This window comes from Chenopodium album, chromosome 20 (assembly GCF_948465745.1).
Source record: "Chenopodium album chromosome 20, dcCheAlbu1.1, whole genome shotgun sequence".
NCBI classification, from domain to species: Eukaryota; Viridiplantae; Streptophyta; class Magnoliopsida; order Caryophyllales; family Amaranthaceae; genus Chenopodium; species Chenopodium album.
The window spans coordinates 25,962,662-25,986,131 of NC_137853.1; the positions used below are offsets into that span (position 1 = coordinate 25,962,662).

The 23,470-nt window shown below is 31.8% G+C and overlaps 1 protein-coding gene across 1 annotated transcript in view; it reads left to right on the forward strand.

The window, feature by feature from the left end:
• The first annotated feature begins 7,750 nt into the window (after window positions 1-7,750).
• The window catches only part of LOC145597648 (primase-helicase Twinkle, chloroplastic/mitochondrial-like), a 29,236-nt gene continuing 13,516 nt past the window's right edge, over window positions 7,751-23,470 (forward strand). The window contains exons 1-14 of the mRNA XM_081653862.1: window positions 7,751-8,113; window positions 8,398-8,641; window positions 9,069-9,193; window positions 10,913-10,968; window positions 11,111-11,168; window positions 11,397-11,504; window positions 12,626-12,709; window positions 13,943-14,023; window positions 14,359-14,424; window positions 14,492-14,608; window positions 19,307-19,354; window positions 19,448-19,533; window positions 19,621-19,681; window positions 21,709-21,891. Coding sequence (XP_081509988.1) covers window positions 8,407-8,641; window positions 9,069-9,193; window positions 10,913-10,968; window positions 11,111-11,168; window positions 11,397-11,504; window positions 12,626-12,709; window positions 13,943-14,023; window positions 14,359-14,424; window positions 14,492-14,608; window positions 19,307-19,354; window positions 19,448-19,533; window positions 19,621-19,681; window positions 21,709-21,891 — 1,308 coding nt within the window. The 5' untranslated portion in view covers window positions 7,751-8,113; window positions 8,398-8,406. The remainder of the gene's footprint in view (window positions 8,114-8,397; window positions 8,642-9,068; window positions 9,194-10,912; window positions 10,969-11,110; window positions 11,169-11,396; window positions 11,505-12,625; window positions 12,710-13,942; window positions 14,024-14,358; window positions 14,425-14,491; window positions 14,609-19,306; window positions 19,355-19,447; window positions 19,534-19,620; window positions 19,682-21,708; window positions 21,892-23,470) is intronic.

Sequence of the window (23,470 nt, forward strand, 5' to 3'; positions counted from 1 at the left end):
TGGGAGATATCCATGGAGGTGGGGAAAGGGTTTAAGGAAGGAAGAAGTAAGATGAAGGGAAAAAAAATTATATTGTGATATTAGGTAGTATTACTGTAGACACCCATTTGTGTCTCCCCAAAACCAAACCCAGTGATGAATGCCTTGTACGTCGTGTTATAATCGAATTAGGTGAAGGTGATTCGAAAGTCAAGTGTCGCGGTTTAGTTTTAATTAATTTCTCTTCTCTCTGTTTTTGAAAATGGCTCTATTTACTTGAAAACGTCCATTTCAGTTTATTTTGGTCCATGATTAAGGTCCAATAATGGTGTAGTTGGATGGGGCTTGAAAAGACCTTTCCAACGATATATTATAAGCCCAATTCCGATGAATATTGAGGAAGTTATGGCCAAAATACTAAATTGGGCCCGGAGTTCTATTTTAATACGGCCCAATGATCTAGAGGAGGGCCCAATGTTAATTATCATTCCTAAAACTATTAGGATTAATTATAGTTTTCTAGAAGTTTCTAGAAAGTTCCTTTTAGTTCTAATGTTGATAGGATTAATAATTAATTATCTTTAAAGGCTTTTTATTTGGAATAAAATACTATTTTATTATCCTAAAAATGTATTTCATCTTTTGTACGGATTCTGTAGATCAAGTTGATTAAAGATCGGATTCTGTAAAAAGATAAAAACGCGCTTATACAGGCTGTCGCCACGCGACAGACTCTGTCGCCGCGCGACAAACCCTGTCGCCTCGCGACAAACACTGTCGCGTCGCGACAGAGTCCAGTCCTGGCGACAGCGTGGAGTTTTATTCCTTATCAAATTCCGTGTTTTTCCGGATTATTTTCATTATAAATAGCGTCCGTATTCCTGTTTTCAGAATTATCAATTACTATCAACCTTCATCATCTTTCATCAATTCTTACTCAATTCTCTCTATCAACTCTCATTAAAATTCTTTCTTTCTCTCTCTTTCTAAACTAGCTTTTTACATACAATATTCCGCATTCACAAGACTTAGAGTCTCTTAGCCAAGTTCGAAGTTGCCTTCGCCCTAGACGTGCAAGGTTGATATTTTCTGAGGGTTTGGTCCAAAACTAGTCAAAACTTTATTTAATTTGATTTCAATTTGATTCTTTAATTGTTGTTTATTATTTTCATTGAAGTTTACTAACTTGTGTATTTTGTTATTAGAAAGAGGTACGAGGCTTCAAAGTATGTAATCTTATTACTCTCTTTCAATGTAGAAAGCATGTTTATTAATGCTTAATTCCTAGTATCATGTTAGGATGCTTTTAATGCTTTCTAGTATCATGTTAGGATGTTATTTTATGCTCTCTAGTATCATGTTTAGGGTGCCTTTACTCTTTTCTAATATCATGTTAGTACCATGTTAGGTTAAAGCTTTGATCTTTATTGTTTAGTGACATGCTAGGAGTTGTTATTAATCTTGTTAGTATCATGCCTAGGATCTTGCTATCATTATCAAACTTTATTATGCCTTATCATGCTATTATCATCATTATTATTATTTATTATTGTTTATTATTTATTGTTGCTTGATTATATATTATTGTTATTGCTTGATCACGCCTTTTATGCAGGTTAAAGGAAATTTGTACTTGAAATCACGCTTAATAAGATAATTAATAATTTGGTTTAGGCTAATGTGATTTTAATTCAAGTGATCGCCAATAATAGATTTACTTGTGCATTAATATTCAACCAACATAGATAAACAGGGTAGGTTTAATATGATGTTTGTATGTTATTCGAAAAGCGCGCATGAATACGAGCAGAACAAAGTAGAGGCCTATTTTATAGGGCGGGTCCTTTCTTTTGTAGATTGGATTCGTACCCTCATCCCCGGACCCTGTTTGGTTCAAGACCTTATGGAGTAGTTGACGGTCCTTTGGATTGTCTTTTGGGTACAAGTTCCTTAAAACTTGTTGGCGACTCTTTTTGCTCTTTGTCTTTCCCTTTGGAACGCCACCGTACTTTAGTGTATGATCACAGTGGGGTTCAAGTTTGGGGTTATCATAATGCTTGAAATATTCCCCACAATTACCCATACACCCGGTAGTGGGTTGTGCTACTGCTACCATTGTACTATGCTACTAGATGGTAAATGTCGGAAGAGAAATGTGATCTCAACTATGGTATTATTAGAAGGCCAACTCTGATAGTTGATATACTCCGCTAACTGTTAACTGTTAAGGATCTTGTATTTTTCACTTTTTTTTTTTTTTTTTTTTTTTGGGAACAATAAGGCCCTAAGGCACTTAACTTTCATTTATAGGGAGATCATACCCTAAAATAGGAACAATACAACTAGGAAAGTCAAGATAAATGAGCATATGTGTCCTTCGTGTGAAAGCTAAAACACTATGCAAAAATTAAATGAACCAAATTAAAATGAAAGCTATAAAACTATGAAAGTCAAGATAAATGAGCATTAGTGTCAATCGTATTAACCAAGTTTACATGTGCCATTTCTAATTTTATAATTAGCGTGTGATCCGAGCAATCTCTACATGGTTAGTTTATATTATCCTCTATTTTTAAACAACACGTATAAACTTACGACACGTACTTCATGGTTGAGATTATATAATGTAAACAACCAAATTAATCTAAATAATTTATACACATGGTACCTAACCTTTTATCTAATCCTAATGTTCAAATTATTTTGAAAAATTAAAGTCATTCATTTACCTTAACTAATCACCTCCAAGAATATGCAAGTGTTAAGTTTTCTTTTGAATATGTAAGTGTTAAGTCTTCTTGTCAATTTGTGTAATAGTCGGATGTGCTTTAGTGTCAACTGTTGTAAAGGCTTGAGTGTTAGAGCAATTCTAATGGCAAGCTAATTGTCAAATTAGTTTACCATGCCACTTAAGCTTTAAAGCTAATTGTCATTATTTTAGCTATTTTGAACTCCAATGGCTATCTATTAGCTTGCTTTTTAAATGACCTCAATTACTTAGATTGCTTATTTTTATCTTATTTTATTTATTCAATTTTGGCAAGTATTTTTTCAAGCAACTTGGCGAAGCCAGTTTCAATTTCTAGCTACAATGGTCAAGCTACTAGTTAGGATTTATTCTAAATTGCAAGCATGTCTCTAACTACAACTATAAGAGTTGCTCTTAAGAGCCTATTTATCTTTGTTGGTCTAGACCTTTAGAAAGTTTAAAATTTTGTGTTGTGTTTTGTAAAATTTGATTTTATTTATGTTAATTCAATTGTTGTCAAATAACATAAAAAAAAAAAAACAATACCCCCTAGAATTGCATGCTTAAATGTTGTGTTGCAAGTAAATCTACTCCCTCCATCCCACAATACTTGGGACGTTAGTCGGAGGGAGCACATAGTTTATTGTAGAGAAGATGTTCTTTTCGGTTTTTTTTATTGCTAAAAAACTAAGTGGGGCAAGCTTTGAGCCTATAAACAGTAAAGAAAAATAATTATACGGCTATTTCACCAAATGCCATCAACGTTTTCAAAATTCACCAAATGCCATCAACGTTTTCAAAATTCACCAAATGCCACTGACAAACAATACAATGACACCTCGTGCCACTAATAGCATATGAGCGTTAGTTTTCCATTAATGCAGTTTTTATTTCACCAAATGCCATTACTTTGGAAAATTATTTCACCAAATGCCATTAGTTTTTAAAATTAATACACAATAATTATTTATTTTAATGAATAAAAATAATACTTTTTCGATTTTTGTGACGATTATTGTTCCAGTAAGCTTTTGGAGTCATTTTGACTAGGGGTGTCCATAATTCGGATAAAAACCGAAATCCAATTCAATCCAAACCGAATTATCAATTCGGATCGGATCCGAACTTTAAATCGGATTGGATCGGATTGAGATTTTTTAGAAATTCGGATTTTCGGATTGGATCGGATTTACCCTAATTGGATCCAATCCAAACCGAAAACCGAATTGTAAAATTAAGCTTGTATAAATATGAATTTCTTTATTTTTTTTTAAGTTTAGCTCAAATACTTACTAATACAAAACATAAATTAGGGAGACTTTGTATTAATTAATTAATGACTTGACGTTGAACTATTTATTTTACTCATTATTTTAAAGACTTTTATTGTATTAAAGCTTTATTTTTATAATTGTATTAGGAGCTAAAAAATAATGTATTATAATTCGGATTTTCGGATCGGATCCAAATAACCGAATTTTAATTCGGATTGGATCGGATTGGATCAAGGGAGAAATTCGGATCGGATTGGATTGAAAAATTGAAAACCGAATTATATTTCGGATTGGATCGGATTTGGACTAAATCCAAACCGAAAACCGAACGGACACCCCTAATTTTGACCCTTTATGGGTACAAATTAAACTCGAAATTGGCAAAAAAACGTAAATACCCCTTCTTGCATTTTTTTCTGGAAAAAAATTACGATGGGTTTAAATGACTCCCTTAACCTTACTCAATCAACTTTCATGGTTAAAAAATAAAAACACGCTAATCAAAATATTTTTCGACATGTAAAACGGAGCATTTATTTTTTTTTACTAATTCTTAGCTTAATTTATAGCCATAAAGTGTCAAAATGACCCCCAAAACCTAACCCGATCAATTTTGATGGTTAAAATATAGCGACACGCTAATCGAAATACTTTTCAAAACACAAAATGGAGCTTTTTTTTTTATTTTTTTTGTTAATTACGAGCTTAATTTGTATCCATAAAAGGTCAAAATGACCCCCAAAACTATACCCGAGCAATTTTTGCCACGAAAATCAAGAAAAGAGTATTAGTTTTATTAATTAAAATGAAACAATAATATTATCATGACACGTGTCATGATTTAATCTTAATGACTAACGGAGTTAACGACCACTAGTCATTAATAGCATTTGGTGAATTTTGAAAACCTTGATGGCATTTGGTGAATTTTGAAAACCTTGATGTCATTTATTTTGTAAGTTTCAGTGGCATTTGGTGAAATAGGGAAGTGTGTCAAATATTGTGGGACGGCCAAAAAAGGAAAGTGTGTCAAATATTGTGGGGCAGAGGGAGTAATAATAATAATAAACTGAAGAGGAACTACTTGTTTATTTACTTATCATATTTGACTATTTTGATAATAATCTTGAATTTTCATGACTTTTTGTATTAGCAGAACCATAACTATTGACTATTTAATAGAAAAATATAATTATTTGGAGAGCCACAACTATTAACTATTTAACAAAATAATAAAATAGAAAATTTTACTTTTACTACCACTAAATACACCACTTTGATTTGTGCTACCTACAAGTATTTAAACTTTATATTACTAGGGCAGCTAACGCGCGCCATGCGCGCGTCATAGCTAGCCATATCTTGAAGGTTTTTTTGGTTTGGCTTTTAAATCACAAAATTAGTTAAATTAACAATAAGAGAAATTTTTCCTAAAAAAAAAAACAATAAGAGAACATATGTAATCAACTATATTTAGGTGGTATAAATGTTCAAGATAACTAACATTTATGAAAGCATAAAAGTACATAAATATTTTAGAGGGTATAGTTGTCTAAACACTATTCATTAAAATAACATCTACATATTAATGAGGGTATGTATGCAAAATACACTTTTTGAAGGGTATAATTGGCATTACACTATTCATAAGAGTATGTTTCTACTTTTTATAAGGTAGGAATTTTACTACCACAAAAAAAAAAAAACAAAAAATAGATTATAATTTTTTTTATCATTTTGCGTGTAGAAAAATGTTCCGTTAAGATTATATGGCTACGATCATTAGGCTTAAAATGAGCTCGGAATTGAAAAAAAAAATGCATAATTGCTTTGTTTTGCATATGATAAAGTGCATAAATTTGCGCACAATTATTTTTTGGAAAATTTGACATTTGCTACCAGCGAAAGAACCGTGTGTCACATTTGCTACCTGTTTAATATTTTATTTTATTTTATTTTGCTACTACCAAAAGTTACAATAAATAGCTTTTGCTACCGCTTGACAGAATCTGTTAGGATTCTGTTAAGTGGGGTCCATTTTTCATTAAATAATGATTTTATTTATTTTAAAAAAAATATTAAGATTTTTTTTTTAAAAAAAAAGAAAAAACCCCAGCCACTCAACTTCCCGTCAGCCACCCCTCAATCACCCCCCCCCCCCGTTCCGGCTGCCGGCACCCTAATAATCTCCCGACGTCGGTGACCCCTCCCCATCCCCTTTCCCTCTCTGCTTGGCCGCCCTACCAATTTTTACCCTTTGAAATTGGGGCTTTTCAATGCACTAGGTTTTCGATTAGATGCGAAATTGGTGGCGTTAGTGGTGCTGCGGGCAGTGATTGATTGTGTGTGGCGAGTAGATGAATTGATGGTGGTGCTGGTTGCTGCTCGCGATGGCCTGAGGTGGGTTGTGACGGTTGTTCGTTGCTGCTGGAAGTAGTGGTGGCTGGCTGATTTATTACAGGTTGTTGCGAGGGTCTGCAAATTGGTGGATGCAATTTTAAGGTGCTGTTGGTGGCATGCTGGCGGCTTTGTGGTTGCGCCACTGCGGTGGCTGGCTTTGTGGTTGCGCCACTGCGGTGGTTGCTGATTATTATTGGTGTTTGTGCAGGTGGTTTGGTGAATGCTTGGTGTGTTGAGGGGTGAAGGTGGAGTTGGTGGTGTTGTGGTTGGTGAGTGAATGTGGGGTTTGGGTGCCGGCGGATGAAGCGAGAAGAGGGGAGGGGGGCTGGCAGTGAGGGTGGTTGGAAGGGGACTGGAAGGGAAGGAGGGTGGCTGGCACTGCAGTGAAGGCGGTTGGATGGTGGCTGGCACTGCAGTGAAGGCGGTTGGATGGTGGAAACCAGCAACATTGACGAAAACCATCATTTGGTAGTGAAATATATATTTTTGAGATTTAGTGGTAGCAAGATAAAATAAAATATTAAATAGGTAGCAAATGTAATACATGGTTCTTTTCCCAGTAGCAAATGTCAAATTTTCCTTATTTTGTTGCCGTGAAAATTGTTCGGGGTAAAGGTTTTAGGGGTAATTATTTTAGCCCTTAAGAGTCTAAATTGGGTTTAAAATTGACAAATATTAACATGAATGTCCCGTTTTACGTGATTAAATCGACATTATTAAGCTCATAATTAACATCACTAGAAATGCAAAACGAGGTATTTATAAAATTTTTTTGGCGATTCCGAGCTCACTTTGGGTCCATAAAAACTAAAATGACCCCCAAAACATTATCCAAGAAATTTTCGCGGCAAAAGAGTAGTTTGCATGCAAATTGGAACATTTACTAGCTTGCAAAATAAGACACTGTTTTTTTTTCCTTCCTAATTTAAGTTCATTTTGGGTCTCAAAAGCAATGTGTGCTTCTTACAGGCGTGGGTACCTAGCATCGTACAGTCGTTTCGCGAAAAGAACATATTACACACATGTAAAGAACATACTATTGTATTGAAATGAACATACTATTAATAAGTAATGAACATATATCTAAAGTAAAAAGAACATATTTATTAAAAAAAAGTGAAAAGAACATATGTTCATGTTATTTGATTGTCAGTGTAATGTACTTTTATTTGTGATATAATGTTAATTACTTATTGTGAAATGTTCTTTGATTTTTTTTTTTTTTAAAAAAAAATTGTGTTGAATATACATAAATAATGTTCATTACATATTACATAATATTATCATATTCTTTTTAAATATTACCAATGTTCATTAGAGGTATAAAAAAACATAAAATTGGATTTTTTTTACAAAATAGTTATGTGTTCTGTACAGAACAACTTTATGTTCTTTAAAAAACTACTACATATTATTTCCGCATTTTTTTGTCTGTAACTTGCTAGGTATAGGCAGGCAGATAGGCTGCTATATATTAAAATTTTCATGGCTAAAATAACTGCCTAAAATCTAATCAAGTTTTTCAAATTCAGAATTAAATAACCGGAAGGATTATAGCACAGCGCAGTTTGTTACATAAAGTGGGGAAAAAAAAAACAACCCAACATATAGGCACATAGCTCAGTATTCTCTCTCTCAGTTTCATATTGAAGTGCACTCTACTGAGGCGCAACTTGTGATATTTGTATCTTCCATTGAAGCAACTTCTGAGGTATGAAGTTGGTTTCCTTTTGTAATTATCGTATATCAATTTCACAAACTAGCGTTTATCGTTAATTAAATTCTCAGTCTACTCATTTAGGGTTCCTCTACCTCGACTTTTGAACTACTGTTTATTTATAATTTCTGTACAAGAAGAAAATTATGAGCATAATTTGATATATGAATTAATTTCCCTTTAATGTTAGTATGTAACTATGATATTGGACCTTTATTGCATAAATATATGACATTTATTTGATTATTGAATGAAATTTGGTTGCTAATGTGTTGCAGAAGCCTTTGATGAAACTGGGGCTTTTCTCTGTGGGTTCAGGGCGACTGCCCCTCCTGCCCTGGCTCAGGGGCAGTGTGTTGCAGGCAATTGTTTTAAACCCTTCATTGTTAGGGCGAAACTTTAAAAATGGGTTTTTTCTTCCGGGACCGAGGGCGGCTGCCCCTCCTGCCCTGGCCCAGGGACGGGCCGGTACTTCGCTTAGAATTGCTGGGTTTTGTTATGCTGCTCATCCCACTATATCAGGTACTTGTATTGCTGAATGTAACCCATATTTTTTTTTTTTTTTTTTTTATTATTGTACCCTTATTGCTGTTTTTGAATTGATGAAGTTTGGGTATACATTTTAGTCCCTGGAAGAATGTTTAGTTCAAAGTTTACCAAAATATATGTGCGTGATAAATTATTGTTGTTGGTTGCTTGGTTCATTATTGTCATGACTAAAAGTGAAAATCGTTTACCGGGATTAGGTTGTGCATTGTGGTCTTTGGAGCAGCATATAGTTTAATATTCATGAAAATGTAGTTCAAATATAGGTGCATAGTTATTTATTGTGGATGTAAATTTTGTATATTTTGGGTGTCAGTTCCTTGAATCTGTGACTTCAAAGCCTTTTTGTAGTATGATTTTTCATTCATGGCATTAGCTGACTGCCTGACTCTTTTTCGTGCAGCACCTGTGGAAGGTTCGACACCTAAATCTGCTAGACTGAATAAGCTGATGAAGAAATTAGACGAGCTTGGCATTGAAGGTCATGAGGCTAAGGGAGGCCAATATAACAGGTTGTTGTGCCCTATGGTAAGTTGGTAACTATTGAGTATTAGTTATTTGATTCTAATATTGAATTATTTTTTCCGGAAAAGTTATTTTTGACCTATGTACTTAGACATGGAAGAAGTGTTAGACATGAGCTCATGTCCAAGGGGAAAAAAATTGCTTTATAACGAAAAGTTACGTAAAATGAAGGGTCATAGAGATTTCTAACTATGGAGTATCTGTCACACATAAAGGAATGACTAATCAGAGTAACATTGATTATGGCAAAGAGAAATAGATGGATATGATTTAATAGAGATTGTCGTTGAGGAATGTCATCTATTAAGGGATCAAAAGAAGAGATAGAATATGTATCTGAGAATGGTATGCTAATATCTAGTTATATGAATGAGGCTTTTAGGCCTTAACATTAAGATTGCAAGCCAGTTTGTTGAACTACTTTTTTTATTTTTTATTATTATTATTTCCGTGTTGTTCACCTCATAGCGTGCAAGAGATGAATTAAAATGAATAATATTCCGAGGAGTCGGTATGTTTTTACGCTTAATAATAATAACAATGACAATAATGGATTTTTGGGCCATCATGTGAACTTCTAAATCAAGTCCCTAGAGTAGACATCTAACATTGCCATGATTTTTCTATTTTATTTTATTATTTATTTATTTACTTTTAGGGGAACTGGAAAAATAGTGTAAGGAACAGTGGGAAACAAGGGAGCAACAGGAGAGTGAGATCATGTTGATGAATGAATAAAGGTCATCTTATACTACAATATTTTTAGACTTGTTTGAGTCTGATGTAGCAATTTCAGTGTCAAGGAGGGAGTATGTTGTGCAGTGCAATTCATGGTATGTAAACAACAACAACAACAAACCCTTAGTCCCAAAAAGATTTGGGGTTGGCTAACATGAAAAAAATAAAGTAACAGGAAAGAAATAAGTTACCCATTTCAATCAGGTGGGAAGAAAAGTTCTTAGTTTCTTTAGCGCTTGACATGCCTCTTGGTTCCTCAGAATGGCTTTAGCCCTATGATACTCTGCACTCTTAATTTCACCTCAACTATCCATGTCAGATCTTTTGATAAGGGTAAAACACTTGGACACTTTATTTTGGGTTTAAATAATGATGAACAAGAGTACCCAAGTTCGAGTAACATATCTTTAGCTTTCCTAAGTATATAGTGGGCATTAAGCATCGATTCCATAGTGCCCCTATTCCTTTGTGTTTGGAACACTCTATTTTTATTTGGGTATCTAGTTAAGGGAGTGTTTCTGAGTTCAGTTTTTTGTTGACAATCTTTCCCACAGAAAGGGAGAGTATATGTGCTTTCTTTTTTTATTGTAAGAGTTAAAGAGCTACAAGAAAGCATATAGGAAGCTAATTATTTAACCTTAACAGTACAATATCTCTGACTCAATGAAAGAGCAAAGTGATGTACGTATGGCCATTTTCTGCTGTTTTGATGGTCTAATGTGGATAGGGACTTGAGTTTTCTTTGTAGAATGTTGAAAGAAAGAAGGTATTGTATGTAGTTGTATCTTAGTATTTTAGTAGGAATTACAAAAAATCTTTCTTTCTCTTTGTATCACCAAATGCAAATGGTTGGGACTATCAAATGCTGATTCTTTTAAAGGCAATACAAATTGTTGCACCTCTACCTGGTTTTGTGTAGCATTGTGTGGTTATCAAATATTATATTGTAATTAGTTTTTAATCATTAGTACTTTCCTCTTGCAGTGTAAAGGTGGTGATTCGGGTGAGCATTCCTTGTCATTACACATTAGTGAAGATGGGTATGCATCATTTTTCGTCTAATAGTTGTGTCTCAATGTTCTTCAGAATTTCAGACGTATTCAATTTTTTTATATATATATTTTTTAATTTTAATTAATTAATTAATTAATTAATTAATTTTTTTTTTTCACATTTCTGCAGAAATTCTGCAGTGTGGCTTTGTTTCCGTGGAAAATGTGGGTGGCAGGGCAACACAATGGTAGAACTTCTGTTCATTGTAGTTGGTTTTGGTTCTCTTCTTGTAACACACTATTTCTTTTGAGGTTAAATGTTTATTTCATTATTGGTTTGGTACTGTTGCATCTATTATTCTTTTTTATTCGATGTCCTAAACCTTGATTGCGTGTAAATGATTTCTGATTTATTTTGTCTTAATCGCCCATTATTTGATCTCAAGGGAGTAATCTATTTTGCATGTTTTACATAGGCTGCTGCCAATGCTCAGTCATCCTTTGGGAAGTTGAATAAACTTATGACATCTGGGAAAAGAGAATTAACCGAGAAGAGTCTTGGGCTAGAGCCACTTTGTAATGAGGTAATTTTTTTCCCCTTATTAATATGCTTTACATATCTGCATAATATATGTATAAAAAAAGTGAAAAAAAATCAATCAATTTGATTGACTGCAGTAAGTTACACTCCCTTGAGTATCTTAGGGCAGTGTAACTTTTGTGATTTGGCATCTATCTAGTTGTTTGAATGTTTATATATTTGCATTCTATGTTTCTTAAAAGTTCAAAAGTGGCATTTTTTTTCATTATTTTTATTTCTTATAATTTAAAAATGGTCTCTATTCTTAGTCATGGCTTCAGAGCTTTCCATAAAAAACTTCCATCTATTATAAGAGGTGATAGTTTACTTAAATTTATCTTATAAAATCAATTAAAGATGCTTTAGTGTCTACTGTCAAGATAATTGCTGTTGGGATCTAAACTTCACACGTTCCCGAAGCTCATGTAGTTTTAGATCAATCAAACAATTTGGCATCATCTGATAACGTGTCCTTGAAGGCATGAGTCATACAGACAAAGGCCATAGGATTTCTCGAGGAATTATGGCATGAGGCAGGACTGCAGGAGGCAGGAGGCAAATGTACATAGCATTTAATTATCTTCAAAATCACGCTGTCTTCTATGGTCATACTGACTTTTTAAAGAACTATAAATACAGACATATAATTATTTAAGAGTACTGATTAGTAAAAAAAATGTAAGTATAATGTGAAATCATAAACTAATCAACAGTATATTTTGTGCTTTATGTGAATCTAGTTATGGGTATATTTTAACCCAGCATTGAGGAATTTTTCATGGTCTTGTTTGTCTTAATCAAGATAGCAAGAAATGGTGCAATAATTTGAATCAAACAGACCAAAACCAAGCTCATCTAATTACCAAATTGATTAGACTAAAACATACTGAATCTGCTTTTTATAGTATACTGTACTCAACATGAATGAAATTGTCAAGGCTAAATTAGTTGTCTCAAAGTTGGCTTTGCTAGTCCTAGAGATTACGATGCTTTGTTTTGATGACTGATTCAGGGAAAGAGAGCTTGTCCTCACTTTGGGACGTGGTGTAATCTGCCTTATCAGTGCTCGTTAAACCCTCAGTTACTTATTGATTGGCTAATTATTATACGGTGCTTCTGTATCAGCTACTTGCTTATTTTGCGGAGAGAATGGTAACTGTAGAAACATTGAGGAGAAATTATGTTATGCAGAAAACCTTTGGTAATCAGGTAATGTTTCATCCTTCATTAGTTGCTTAATATATTCGATACGAGTGACAAATAATTAAGTTTCCATAATCTCATCATGGTTATGCCAGTTTAAATTTAGTGTAATTTGATGCTAAGAAACTTTTTCCTGATTCCCATTGCAAAATTTATAGTATTGATTACTTTGTCGATAAAAGGTGGATTAATAATAGTAAAATAATAATATATATGTGCTTCATTGGTTCTTTGTTAATTGCAATGTTGGTGTTTTCATGCTTGCCAATGCACTTTATACTATCAAAATCTTTAGTTTTACTTTAATAAAGTTTATAAAAAGGTTAAAGGTAATATTTCGAAAGTATGAATTGAGATGAGTTCTACAAGACCCCACCATGACAATGATTTATGTGACATAAATAAAAAATGTCGGTCATAAAATTTCAACCTTGCATATTAAAAAGGATCAGAGGAAGTATCGAAAAACACACCTAATAAGATCAGAGGAAGTATCAATAAACACACCGAATATTTATATTTATTTATTTTATTATGGGCAATGATATATGTAGCCCTTAGGGCTATATATAAGCAATAAATATAGTTTCCTAAAATGGAATTAAGTTGGGAATTCATGACAAAATCACGCGCAAATCGATGTAATAAATGTTAATTTATCCTTAATATTTCCTTTTTAGCTTCGGGCTATGTTTATCATTTTCCTTTTATTATTACAAGCTAAGAGACGCACACCATGTGTGCGTGTACAATATAAGTCAAGCTGGATTCTTGTTTTATTCCAAAATTTGATCATATTCTAATAAAAAAATATTAGTAGGTTACAAAATTGTTGTGAAAAAAATAGATGGTAATTTTTTTAAAAAAAGGATAGTAGTTTTTTTTAAGGGATGGTAGTTTTTTTTTTTTTTTTTTTTTTTTTTTTTTTTTTTTTTTAATGAAAATGGTAATTTTAAAAAAATGAAATAGTAAATTTGGAAATGGAGAAGGGCATTTTGGGAAAAGTCAAATTTATTAACCAAGATGCCCTTTCTCTTTATATAGTACTATAGATTTACATATATAGTATTTTTTTCTATATATTTTTTTTGCCCAATCTTTTTACAAATTATCCAATTTAATATGAAGTATAGTCTTTAACTTGTTTAAAAATACACATGACATAATTGATTGTATAATTTATCTTTAATATTCTGGTGACAGTTGATACTCCCATCTCTTATGTTCTTCCTTTTTCAGATTGTTATTGCATTTACTTACAGGCGAAATGGAGTTCTAACAAGCTGCAAATATCGTGATGTCACTAAGAAATTTTGGCAGGTTTTATGGTCTATATACTTTTGTCTTATAATTTGTGTTACAATGTTCAAAGTTCAAACTGACTTCGGATTATTATTACTATTGTGATGATTGGTGTGTGCTTCAGTCTTTTTTAAAAATTAAATAAAATTCTATTTCATTCTGAAGTGCACATGACTGATAACTGTAAAATTCATTATACTGCTTTGTAGAGGGAATTGATAAGATGATTTGCATTGTTGAGGCTGTTGGAGATTTTTTAGCCTCTGAATCTTTTTTATTGATATGCATTGAGTCGAATTCATCATTTTTGATACTTAGGTTGTTCGTATGTATATTTCTCTTTTGATGTGCAGGAAGCTGATACTGAAAAGATTTTTTATGGGCTGGATGATATTAAAAATGCAAGTGATATAATCATTGTGAGTACTCTTTTCAGCTTCCAATGATATTATGCAAATTTGTTCTATTCTAAATCTTTGTCCATAGGTTGAAGGAGAGATTGACAAGCTTGCTATGGAAGAAGCTGGCTTACGCAATTGTGTGAGTGTGCCTGATGGTGCACCTCCTAAAGTTTCAGATAAAGGTGTTCCATCTCCGGATAAGGTTTGATCCTGACTGGCCCTCCTTGCTTTTGTCATTTCTATGTTACTTTTTTGGATGGCATAATGGTTTCAAGACGAAAAAAAAGGTTTTGGATATCATTCTTTCCAATCAATCAATCAATCAATCAATCAATCAAAGCCTTAATCCCAAAAGTGGGGTCGGCTAACATGAACGATATCATTCTTTCCGTCTTCCTGAAATTCAGACGAATATCTTCCAAAGTTAAAGTAGATTATTAAGTTTAGGATATAGTGGCTTATGAATCTAATTAATTAGTGCTATGATGTATTGAATATTGTTTTTACGGAGTATAAACCTAGGGTTGGTAACTTAAGAACTATATTGGCAGTTTATAGGTGTCGTGATAGGTAGATTCTCTATATTGCCCTTATAGCTATGTATAGGCTAGCAATGGTAAGTATATGACAATACCCAAAACCCAACGATGCGGAAACTAGGGGTGAACATGGTTTGGTTTGGTGCGGTTTGAGTCCAAACCAAACCAAACTGCAAAATACGGTTTGACAAGTTTTTCCCAAACCAAACCATATTAGTATTGAAACCAAACCAAACCAAACCGTAACTATACGGTTTGGTGCGGTTTGGTTTGCGGTTTATGATGAGATGATATTTTTTTTTCCAAAAATTGTCAAATACTAGATAAAAGTCCCGTGCGATGCACGGTTTTTCATATATAAATCTCACGAAAAGATATTTTTGTATTTGATTATTTTACTATTTAATAATTTCAGACAAAAAAAAAAAACACATAATAATCTAATTAAAGTGTTATTGCCAATTACAAAAGTATAATTTGTATTTTATTTGTGGTTATCAGTTATATAACAATTGAATTTTAAAAAATGAATAAATTGTAAATATAATATTTTCAAAACAAAAAAAATTGTAAATATGATAATTTATTGGTTACATATTAGGATAAAATCTTTAATGTAAAAAGATTTTTTTTTTGTTTACATATTTTAATCCTTAATCATTATTCATTGGTTTCTTAAAAAAAATAGAAACATTAAAAAAATTAATAAAAACATGTATACTACTTATCTTCTATTTCTTCATTCACACCCATATCTCTCCATCTAATTAAACTGAATAAATAAAACATGTTAGCAAAAATAAAATTTATGTAAAATTAATCTTTACAGTCTTATAAAATAAATCAATATTTTATATATCATGAAGTGATTTTTTTTTTTTTTTTTTTTTTTTTTTTTTTTTTTTTTTTTGTGAAATTGATCCAAAAATTGCAATTGTACAAAATCAAATTTATGCATTGGAGCTTAATCGTCCCCAATCGCCGCTCGTTTCTTAGTTGTGACGATTGAAAAGTATGTAATGGAGTAAACTTTTCTTTCAATTAATTTTTGACGAAATTGTACAAAGTTGGCTTTGATTGATGCATGAACATAATCACTTTGTAATTAAAAATAAAAATTAAGTTAAATTTGATGACTTGATTAAGCTACCTAAATCACAAAAAATTATTTTAATCTTAAAATAATTAATAATAATTAAAAATATTTATAAAAAAATAATATATGTAAACTATTTATACAAATATAATACCTCATCGTACTTTTATTTTCCAATCATTTTTGCCAAAATTTAATTCCCTGATTAAATTTAATCTGCATGTAAAAATCAATTTCAGTAAACAAAACATAAACATATAATCATTAAGCATTCTAAATAAACACAATGTAAGCAATAATCACAAATTAAATTAAGATTTAAATTAAGAATGACACAGCCGTTGATGACCTAAAACTAACAAAAAATCATGACACAATATTCTCTTGATTTGGTTTTGTATTGATATGAAATTTTATTGGTGTGGTAGGATATGTCAATTTATAGTGGTAGGCATAAAAAATTTTTAATTTAATTATTATAAAGAAATAATTTTTATGTCTTATCATAAACACTATCAAGATTATGTTAGATATAGTTCCATATCTATAGATGATTTTTTTTTAAAAAGAAAGAAGATAATTTTTAGTTTTTTAAATAAATTAAATCCTTATAATTCACTATTCGTTTTTTTAAAAAAGATAATTTTAGTTTTTTTTTTAAAATAATTTCGATCTAATAAATCATTATTCGTTTTTTTTAATAACGTCGCAAAATTCTTAAATCTCATTCGTTAGTTTTATCTAGGTGGCAAGTGAATATTTTAATTATAAAATAAAATAGAAATCTATTTTTTTAATTGGTCTAAAATATACCTTTGCTTATGTGGCGCGCCGAATGCTCTCCAAAAATGCCTACTTTATTTATATATATTAGATTCTTTATTAATTTATAATAAAGTTTAAATAAGTAGCCAAACGGATTAAATTGTACTACAAAGTTACAATAAAAATATCAAGTGCTAACACATAATAAAAATAATACATAACAATAAAAAATATTCAATATGAGTACTACATTATAGTCATTAATTATAGAGTATTGACCGTATAGTTTTTATCTATTTTTCATGGTTTTTTTTATTTATTCTTTAATTTTTTTATATATATAATAAAAAAAATTATTTAAAAATTATATAAATATTAAAATACGGTTTATTGGTTTACGGTTTGGTTTGATTTATCATATTTGCAAAACCAAACCAAACCATAAACCATATTTACAAAAAAATCGAGACCAAATCGTAATTTTACAAACCGTAAACCAAACCAAGCCGCTACAATGTGGTTTGGTCTGGTTTGGTTATGGTCCAGACCAAACTGTGTACAGCCCTAGCGGAAGCATCCAAGATTTTCTTGCTTGACTCATTTTTATAACTTTCTTAGTTTCATGAAAGTTCTTGAAGGTTCATGGAATTTCGTTTAAGTTTAAAAGTTCATATTTTGCTTGCACGTTTCAACTGAAGGGCTTTCTTGTTAGCTGGTTGATTAAGCTGATAGTATTAACTTGTTTGACTAGCTGGTTATATTAGATGATTTGACTAGTTGGCGGTATATAGCTAACTGTGTAAAATTGTTTGGTAGATAGTTGTTTATTGTTAGCTGATAGTGTATTTAATACTAAAAAAGCTAAGTGTTCAATAAGCTAATTTTAAATAGCTCTTATAAAGAGCTTTTTCTAAAAGAGCTTTTTGACCCCAAAATGCTCTTTTTATAAGCTATTTACCAAACACCAAAATTAGCTTTTTAAAATGGTCAAACCTCTAATGGTGTTCAATAAGCTAAAAGCTTTTTAAAAAGCTCTTTACCAAACAAACCCAATATCCGATCTATTTAAGAATTCTAAAGTGTTTAGGACTCTTCAAGTATGTTTTGTAGCCTATTTATAGGGATGAACGTTTGCTAGTTAAGTGAAGTTTTGTTTGTTGATTATAATTTTCTTTTAAGCTTGTTCAAAGTTTTTAACGTATTTTCCAGATTTCTCATTGTTTTAGGCGAGTAAACCTAAATCAGGATCCTTAGTTTGGCAAGTGAAATCTAGTCTAAGCTAGGTTAACTAGTTTAGTGAGTGAAGCTAAACAAAAGCAACCTAAAACCCCCACTAAATTGTGAACTAAGGTGAGTGAAGCCATAAATTTGATTTAGGGCCCTAAGGGGTTAACAAACGAGTTAAACTCAAGAAACATACTGCTATTGACTGTGCAATTCGGTTTGCTTGGTTGAAACGGTAAAGTCAGGAATAGAGGAAAGCTTAGGAGATTTGATTGAAATATGTTAATAATGGCTACAAGAAATATGGTCTAGCTAAAGCTTGACACTTTGAGGATACTACAACTATTGCCACTCTACAACTACTGTGACTCTATTACTACTTACTCCAAAATCAACATGACTGCTACAATCGCATTGCTTCCCCTTATATACAAAGCTCTCCCTCACACAAACGTACCCTAACAATTAAAGACTTTGTCATGTACTGCCAAGATGGCTTTCCCACACAAAAATCAGATGCCACACTTCTTAATGGATCATTAAAGCTTTTGTCTTCTTGCTGCTACAACTGCTGCTGCTACTGTGCTTGTCTTGTGGTCTTGTGCTTGTGCCTCCTCTCATAAACCCGGTGAAAGATTCTAGAATACCCAAAGTGCCCCTCCTTAAATCAGTTTATTACACATATCACCTAAGCCTTTAGCCTATTGTTTCTTTTTTGAGTGAGAAGGAAGCAAGGGTTTTTTCTTGAAAGCTTAATTCAACAACGTGAGATCCTAACCTGAATAAGCTATAAGCCTATATGAATGGACCATACAAATCGTCTAATTGATGTAAAGGGCTAAAGGCTGAAAGGTGAATCAAAGATAACCATAGAAAAATTAGTCCATGGACCAAATAAATTAGGCTTTGATTAATTCTTTAATTCACCTTAAGCCCAAAAACTTATGCAAAAAGGATAATATTTGTCTCTATGATGTTCCACCCAAAGCAAGTCAATTTTTGATTAACATCGTCATGTATATTCATGTATGTTTAAAAGGTAGGTCAATATTTATGCGTATTAGTTTGATGTCAAATGAAGGCATGTCGCATGTGTTGGAACATGTTAAAACACTATACATTGTATTTGGGTGTCTTGCATTTTAGATTATTTTTTTCTGTTTTGTTGGTTCTCTCAGTTATTCTGATTTCAACAGCAAGTATCATATTACATATATAGGGGAAGTTCTGGAGGGATTTTTCTAATGCTATTTCTCGTGCGTTTCTTTGAAGCTAGGACACAAAGTATCAATATTTGTGGAATTGCAAGGAGTACTTTGAGAAGGTTGGCATCATTATTCATCTTATACTTGTATTACTTTTATTGATAATTAGGAGGAAATGGACGTAACAAATAGGTATCAATTGCATTCTGTAGGCATCTAGGATAATATTAGCAACTGATGGGGACCCTCCTGGCCAAGCACTGTCAGAGGAGCTTGCTCGCCGCTTTGGGAGGGAGAGGTATAATTCTCTGACATCCTATCTATTTCATGGTTAGCCACATGCTTAGATTTGTACATGATTTGGTATTTTCTTTATGCATTGCAGATGCTGGCGAGTTAAGTGGCCAAAGAAAAATGACTTTGATTACTACAAGGATGCAAATGAGGTGATGGTTTATTTTGCTTTCTGATAAGTTGTGTGGATCACATATGTCAAGTTGTAGACATTGAAGTGTTCTTGTTGCACGGACTGAAATCTTGATTAGATGTGCTTACTGGTTGTTGAATTCGCGAATGTTATTTGCTACTGACCTATCTGCAGAAGAAAAAAAAAAAGAATACAATGCAGGAATGGGGAGTATGGACACACTTTAAAAACAAGGCAGTAAACAAAGTGTATATTGAAGGCTTATTATTAGAAATTAGACTTCATATATTTTGCCTCATATTCAAATTCATGGCGGTGATTGTGATTTCTAGCATGGAACTGTTCTCACTCCAGACATTGGCTTATCTAGAAACAGGATATGTGTAAAAAAAGCATATAGAATGCCCAAAGATGCTTGGCTGTCAATTTCATAGGCTCATCCTTTTAAAATCATAAAAAAAAGTGCATTTGGATGAACATCTCAAGAACTTGTGAAAAGTGTAGTAGCCCCTGACTGATGTCAATGGAGATTTAAGAGTGAGATTTGATGTAAAATTCCTCTAGATTCATTGCTAGGGGACTTGAAACTCTCTCTAGAGTTCCTATAAGTTGAAAGAAACTTAAAAATATATATATCTAGGCATCATTGATTTAGTTTTGTGGAGTTGAATCATGACAATTGAGATGCTTAGGCAATAAATTGTGAAATCTTGGGGGCAATTGGGATGATAAGGGTAATGGGGTAATTTAGTGGATTTTTTTTTGCTTTTCTCTTCTTATTTATTTATTTTTAATTTTTCTCTTTAAGGCTTACAATTAGTAAAAATATAATCAATTAGTCTATATATTACAAATGGCCAATTAACCATATTGGTATTACTTGTCAAAAAAAAAAAAACCTTATTGGTATAAAGTTATCGTCGGGGTGACATATTGGTATAGACGTTAGCAAATGTCAACATATTAGTATAAATGTTAGCCGAGTGGCGACGTTTAATCCTTATTTCTTATCTGAATAAGCGCATATTATTGTATACATGATTATTCTTTAGTTTGGACATTAATCTATCATTTTCCTTTCTTTTTTTCACTTTTAAAATTAAAAAAGAGATAAATAAAATAGGAAATTAGAAAAAATATCTTAAACAATGCATAAGAATTAATAATAATAATAATAAAAAAAAATTGTAAGATCAAACTTTGATGATACAGCTTTCTTGTTTTTTGCTATATTAAATAACTACTTGTGTGACATTTTATCCTACTTCTTTCCTTTCATTTTGTGAGAATTTTGTTAATAATTTATGTGGGCATGGAGGGGAGAAGTATTGGGTATTAGATGAGTATTGGCAACAGTGAAAGGACATTGAAAGATAATAAAACAAAAAAGTAGATAATAATTAAGCACTAGTATAATCAACCAGTGCTCTGGCAAGGAAAAAAGGGTTAAATGTTGAAAATGGTTAACTTTTATACCAATTTGACGCAACGTGCTAACTTTTATATGAATTTGTCACCAGAGATAACTTTTGTACCAATGTGTCACTAATGTGCTACTTTATACTAATGTGGTCAATTGGCCTATTACAAATAATCTTCGTTTCTTCTGAAATTTATGTCCAAGAAGTAAAACAATTTCTAAAAGTTAAATATATTTGCTCGGTTGTTTTTATCTCCTTCAGTTACACAATATTACTCTATCCCTATTTTGGCAATCTCATTCCTTAAATTTCCTACGCAAACCCAATTATTTTCCTCTTTTTTATACCTCCTTTGTTTATATTGCTGCAATGACAATAACTAACAAACCAAAATAAGGAGAGCACCATTACTTAATATTTGGTATTGTCATATGGGAACACAATTTTAAACATAGTTTCATGCATTGAGGATCTGTTCCCCTAAAAATGATCCAGCTCACGAATTTTGACATCCCAAGGATATTTGTAATGTATCTAGATTTGAAATGTACCAACAGTCCTTTGTTTATAATTTCTTTATATAATTATATAAAATTACTGACCTTTAATAACTTGTTGCTTATAGGTACTAATGTATTTGGGGCCAGAAAAACTGAAGGAAACAATTGACAATGCTGAGATATATCCAATTCAGGGATTGTTCTCTTTCAGAGACTACTTTCATGAAATTGATGCATATTATGATATGGCTCTTGGTGATGAACTTGGTGTTTCTACTGGTTGGAGGTGTTTGGATGAGTATTACAATGTAAGCATTTTAAATGAATATTTATGCCATAGATATTGAAAAGAAGATGAACTTATGCATAAGGATTAACGTATATCTTGTGCCTCTCCTTCCTCTCATAAAGGTTTAATGAGGCAGAAACATCCTTTTTTTCATGTATCAATGTGTTCCTTTTTTTCACCCCCTTCTTATTTTAGGACTAAATAATACATTTTTTTTTTGTTTACTAATTTTACAAGCATAAATTATACATAGCTTGTGGCTCTACTTTCATCTACATTAGAAGCTTTTTTGGCTGAGTTGTAAAGACCAAATCATTACATTAGTTCTACTTGTGCTCAATAAGATAGAAAATTAGCGGGGTTTCAAAAGGGTAAGAAAAAGGATGGAATTGAGAAAATGGTCACTCTCTCGTCGTTCCTGAAAGCGGATGTCAGGATTGAACAAGAAGAGTTGCCATGATTTTACAATTTTCAATATGGGATTAATAAGGGAAAGCAGTTCTTATTGTAGGATAAAATATCTTTTATGCTAGATAAAACTTTCTTTGTTTTTTCCCCTCCTGTGAGTGACGCACTAACACTTTTCACACATGTCGGGGCATGTGTTTGACCCTTGATAACTTTAAGCGTATTAGTAAAAAAGTTTGTAAAATTTACATTGTGACCATTCCAACAATTTATGAACGACAACATTAAGTTATTATTTAGAAGTAAAAAAAGATTATGTCAAAGCTTATGTGAAAGCTTATGTGTGAATAGTGCTAAAAGTCAATGTGTTTCACTTAAAAAATGGAGGGAGTATCCAAAGTAATGTTGTGATTTTTTGAAATTTGGAAATAACCATGATGATGTTATTTTGGAGCTATCAAAAACAACATGGATTATATTGAGCAATGACTTTGTTAATACCTCAGGTTTATCTTAAGTCATTTACTGATTCCCAAGATTATGTGGACTACTCTATACATCTGGGTTATAGATTATTCCCCAAAAATATTAGAAGGAATTTTTTATATTCAGTATTGCAAGCCAAATATAATAGAATGATTTTATTGAATGAAATGAGGTATTAAACATTTAGTTACACTAGTCTCTTGAAAACTGGTTGCATGGACTGTTAGAATTATTCCCCGTCCTTTTAAAGTGTCATTACTCTCTATAGCTTTTACAGCACTCTCAAGCTTATTGGAAGTAAGATTGTTAGTTTATTTAATTTTATTCATATTTAATTTTTTAAAATTAAGCAATCCAAATGGAGACTTTTTTTTTTTAATTTTTTTTTTTATGTTAATTATATGTTGGTTATAAACTAGAAAGCATAAACAACAACATCAACAACAACAAAACCAAAGCTTTAGTCCCAAAATAATTTGGGGTTGGCTAATATGGATTGTCATAAGGAACTGTACGGTAAAAAGGAAAAGGCATAACAAGATAATCAATTGAAACAGTTTGAAAAAGGTGAGTAAAGTGAGAAAAAGAAAGAGCATCCAAGAAAAAATAAAGGAATTTTAAAAGAGAATAAAGAATAAAATTCAAGAAATTTAAAGGTGTGGTAAAAGCGTTAGGAGTAAAAAAAACACATAAATGTTTGAGAA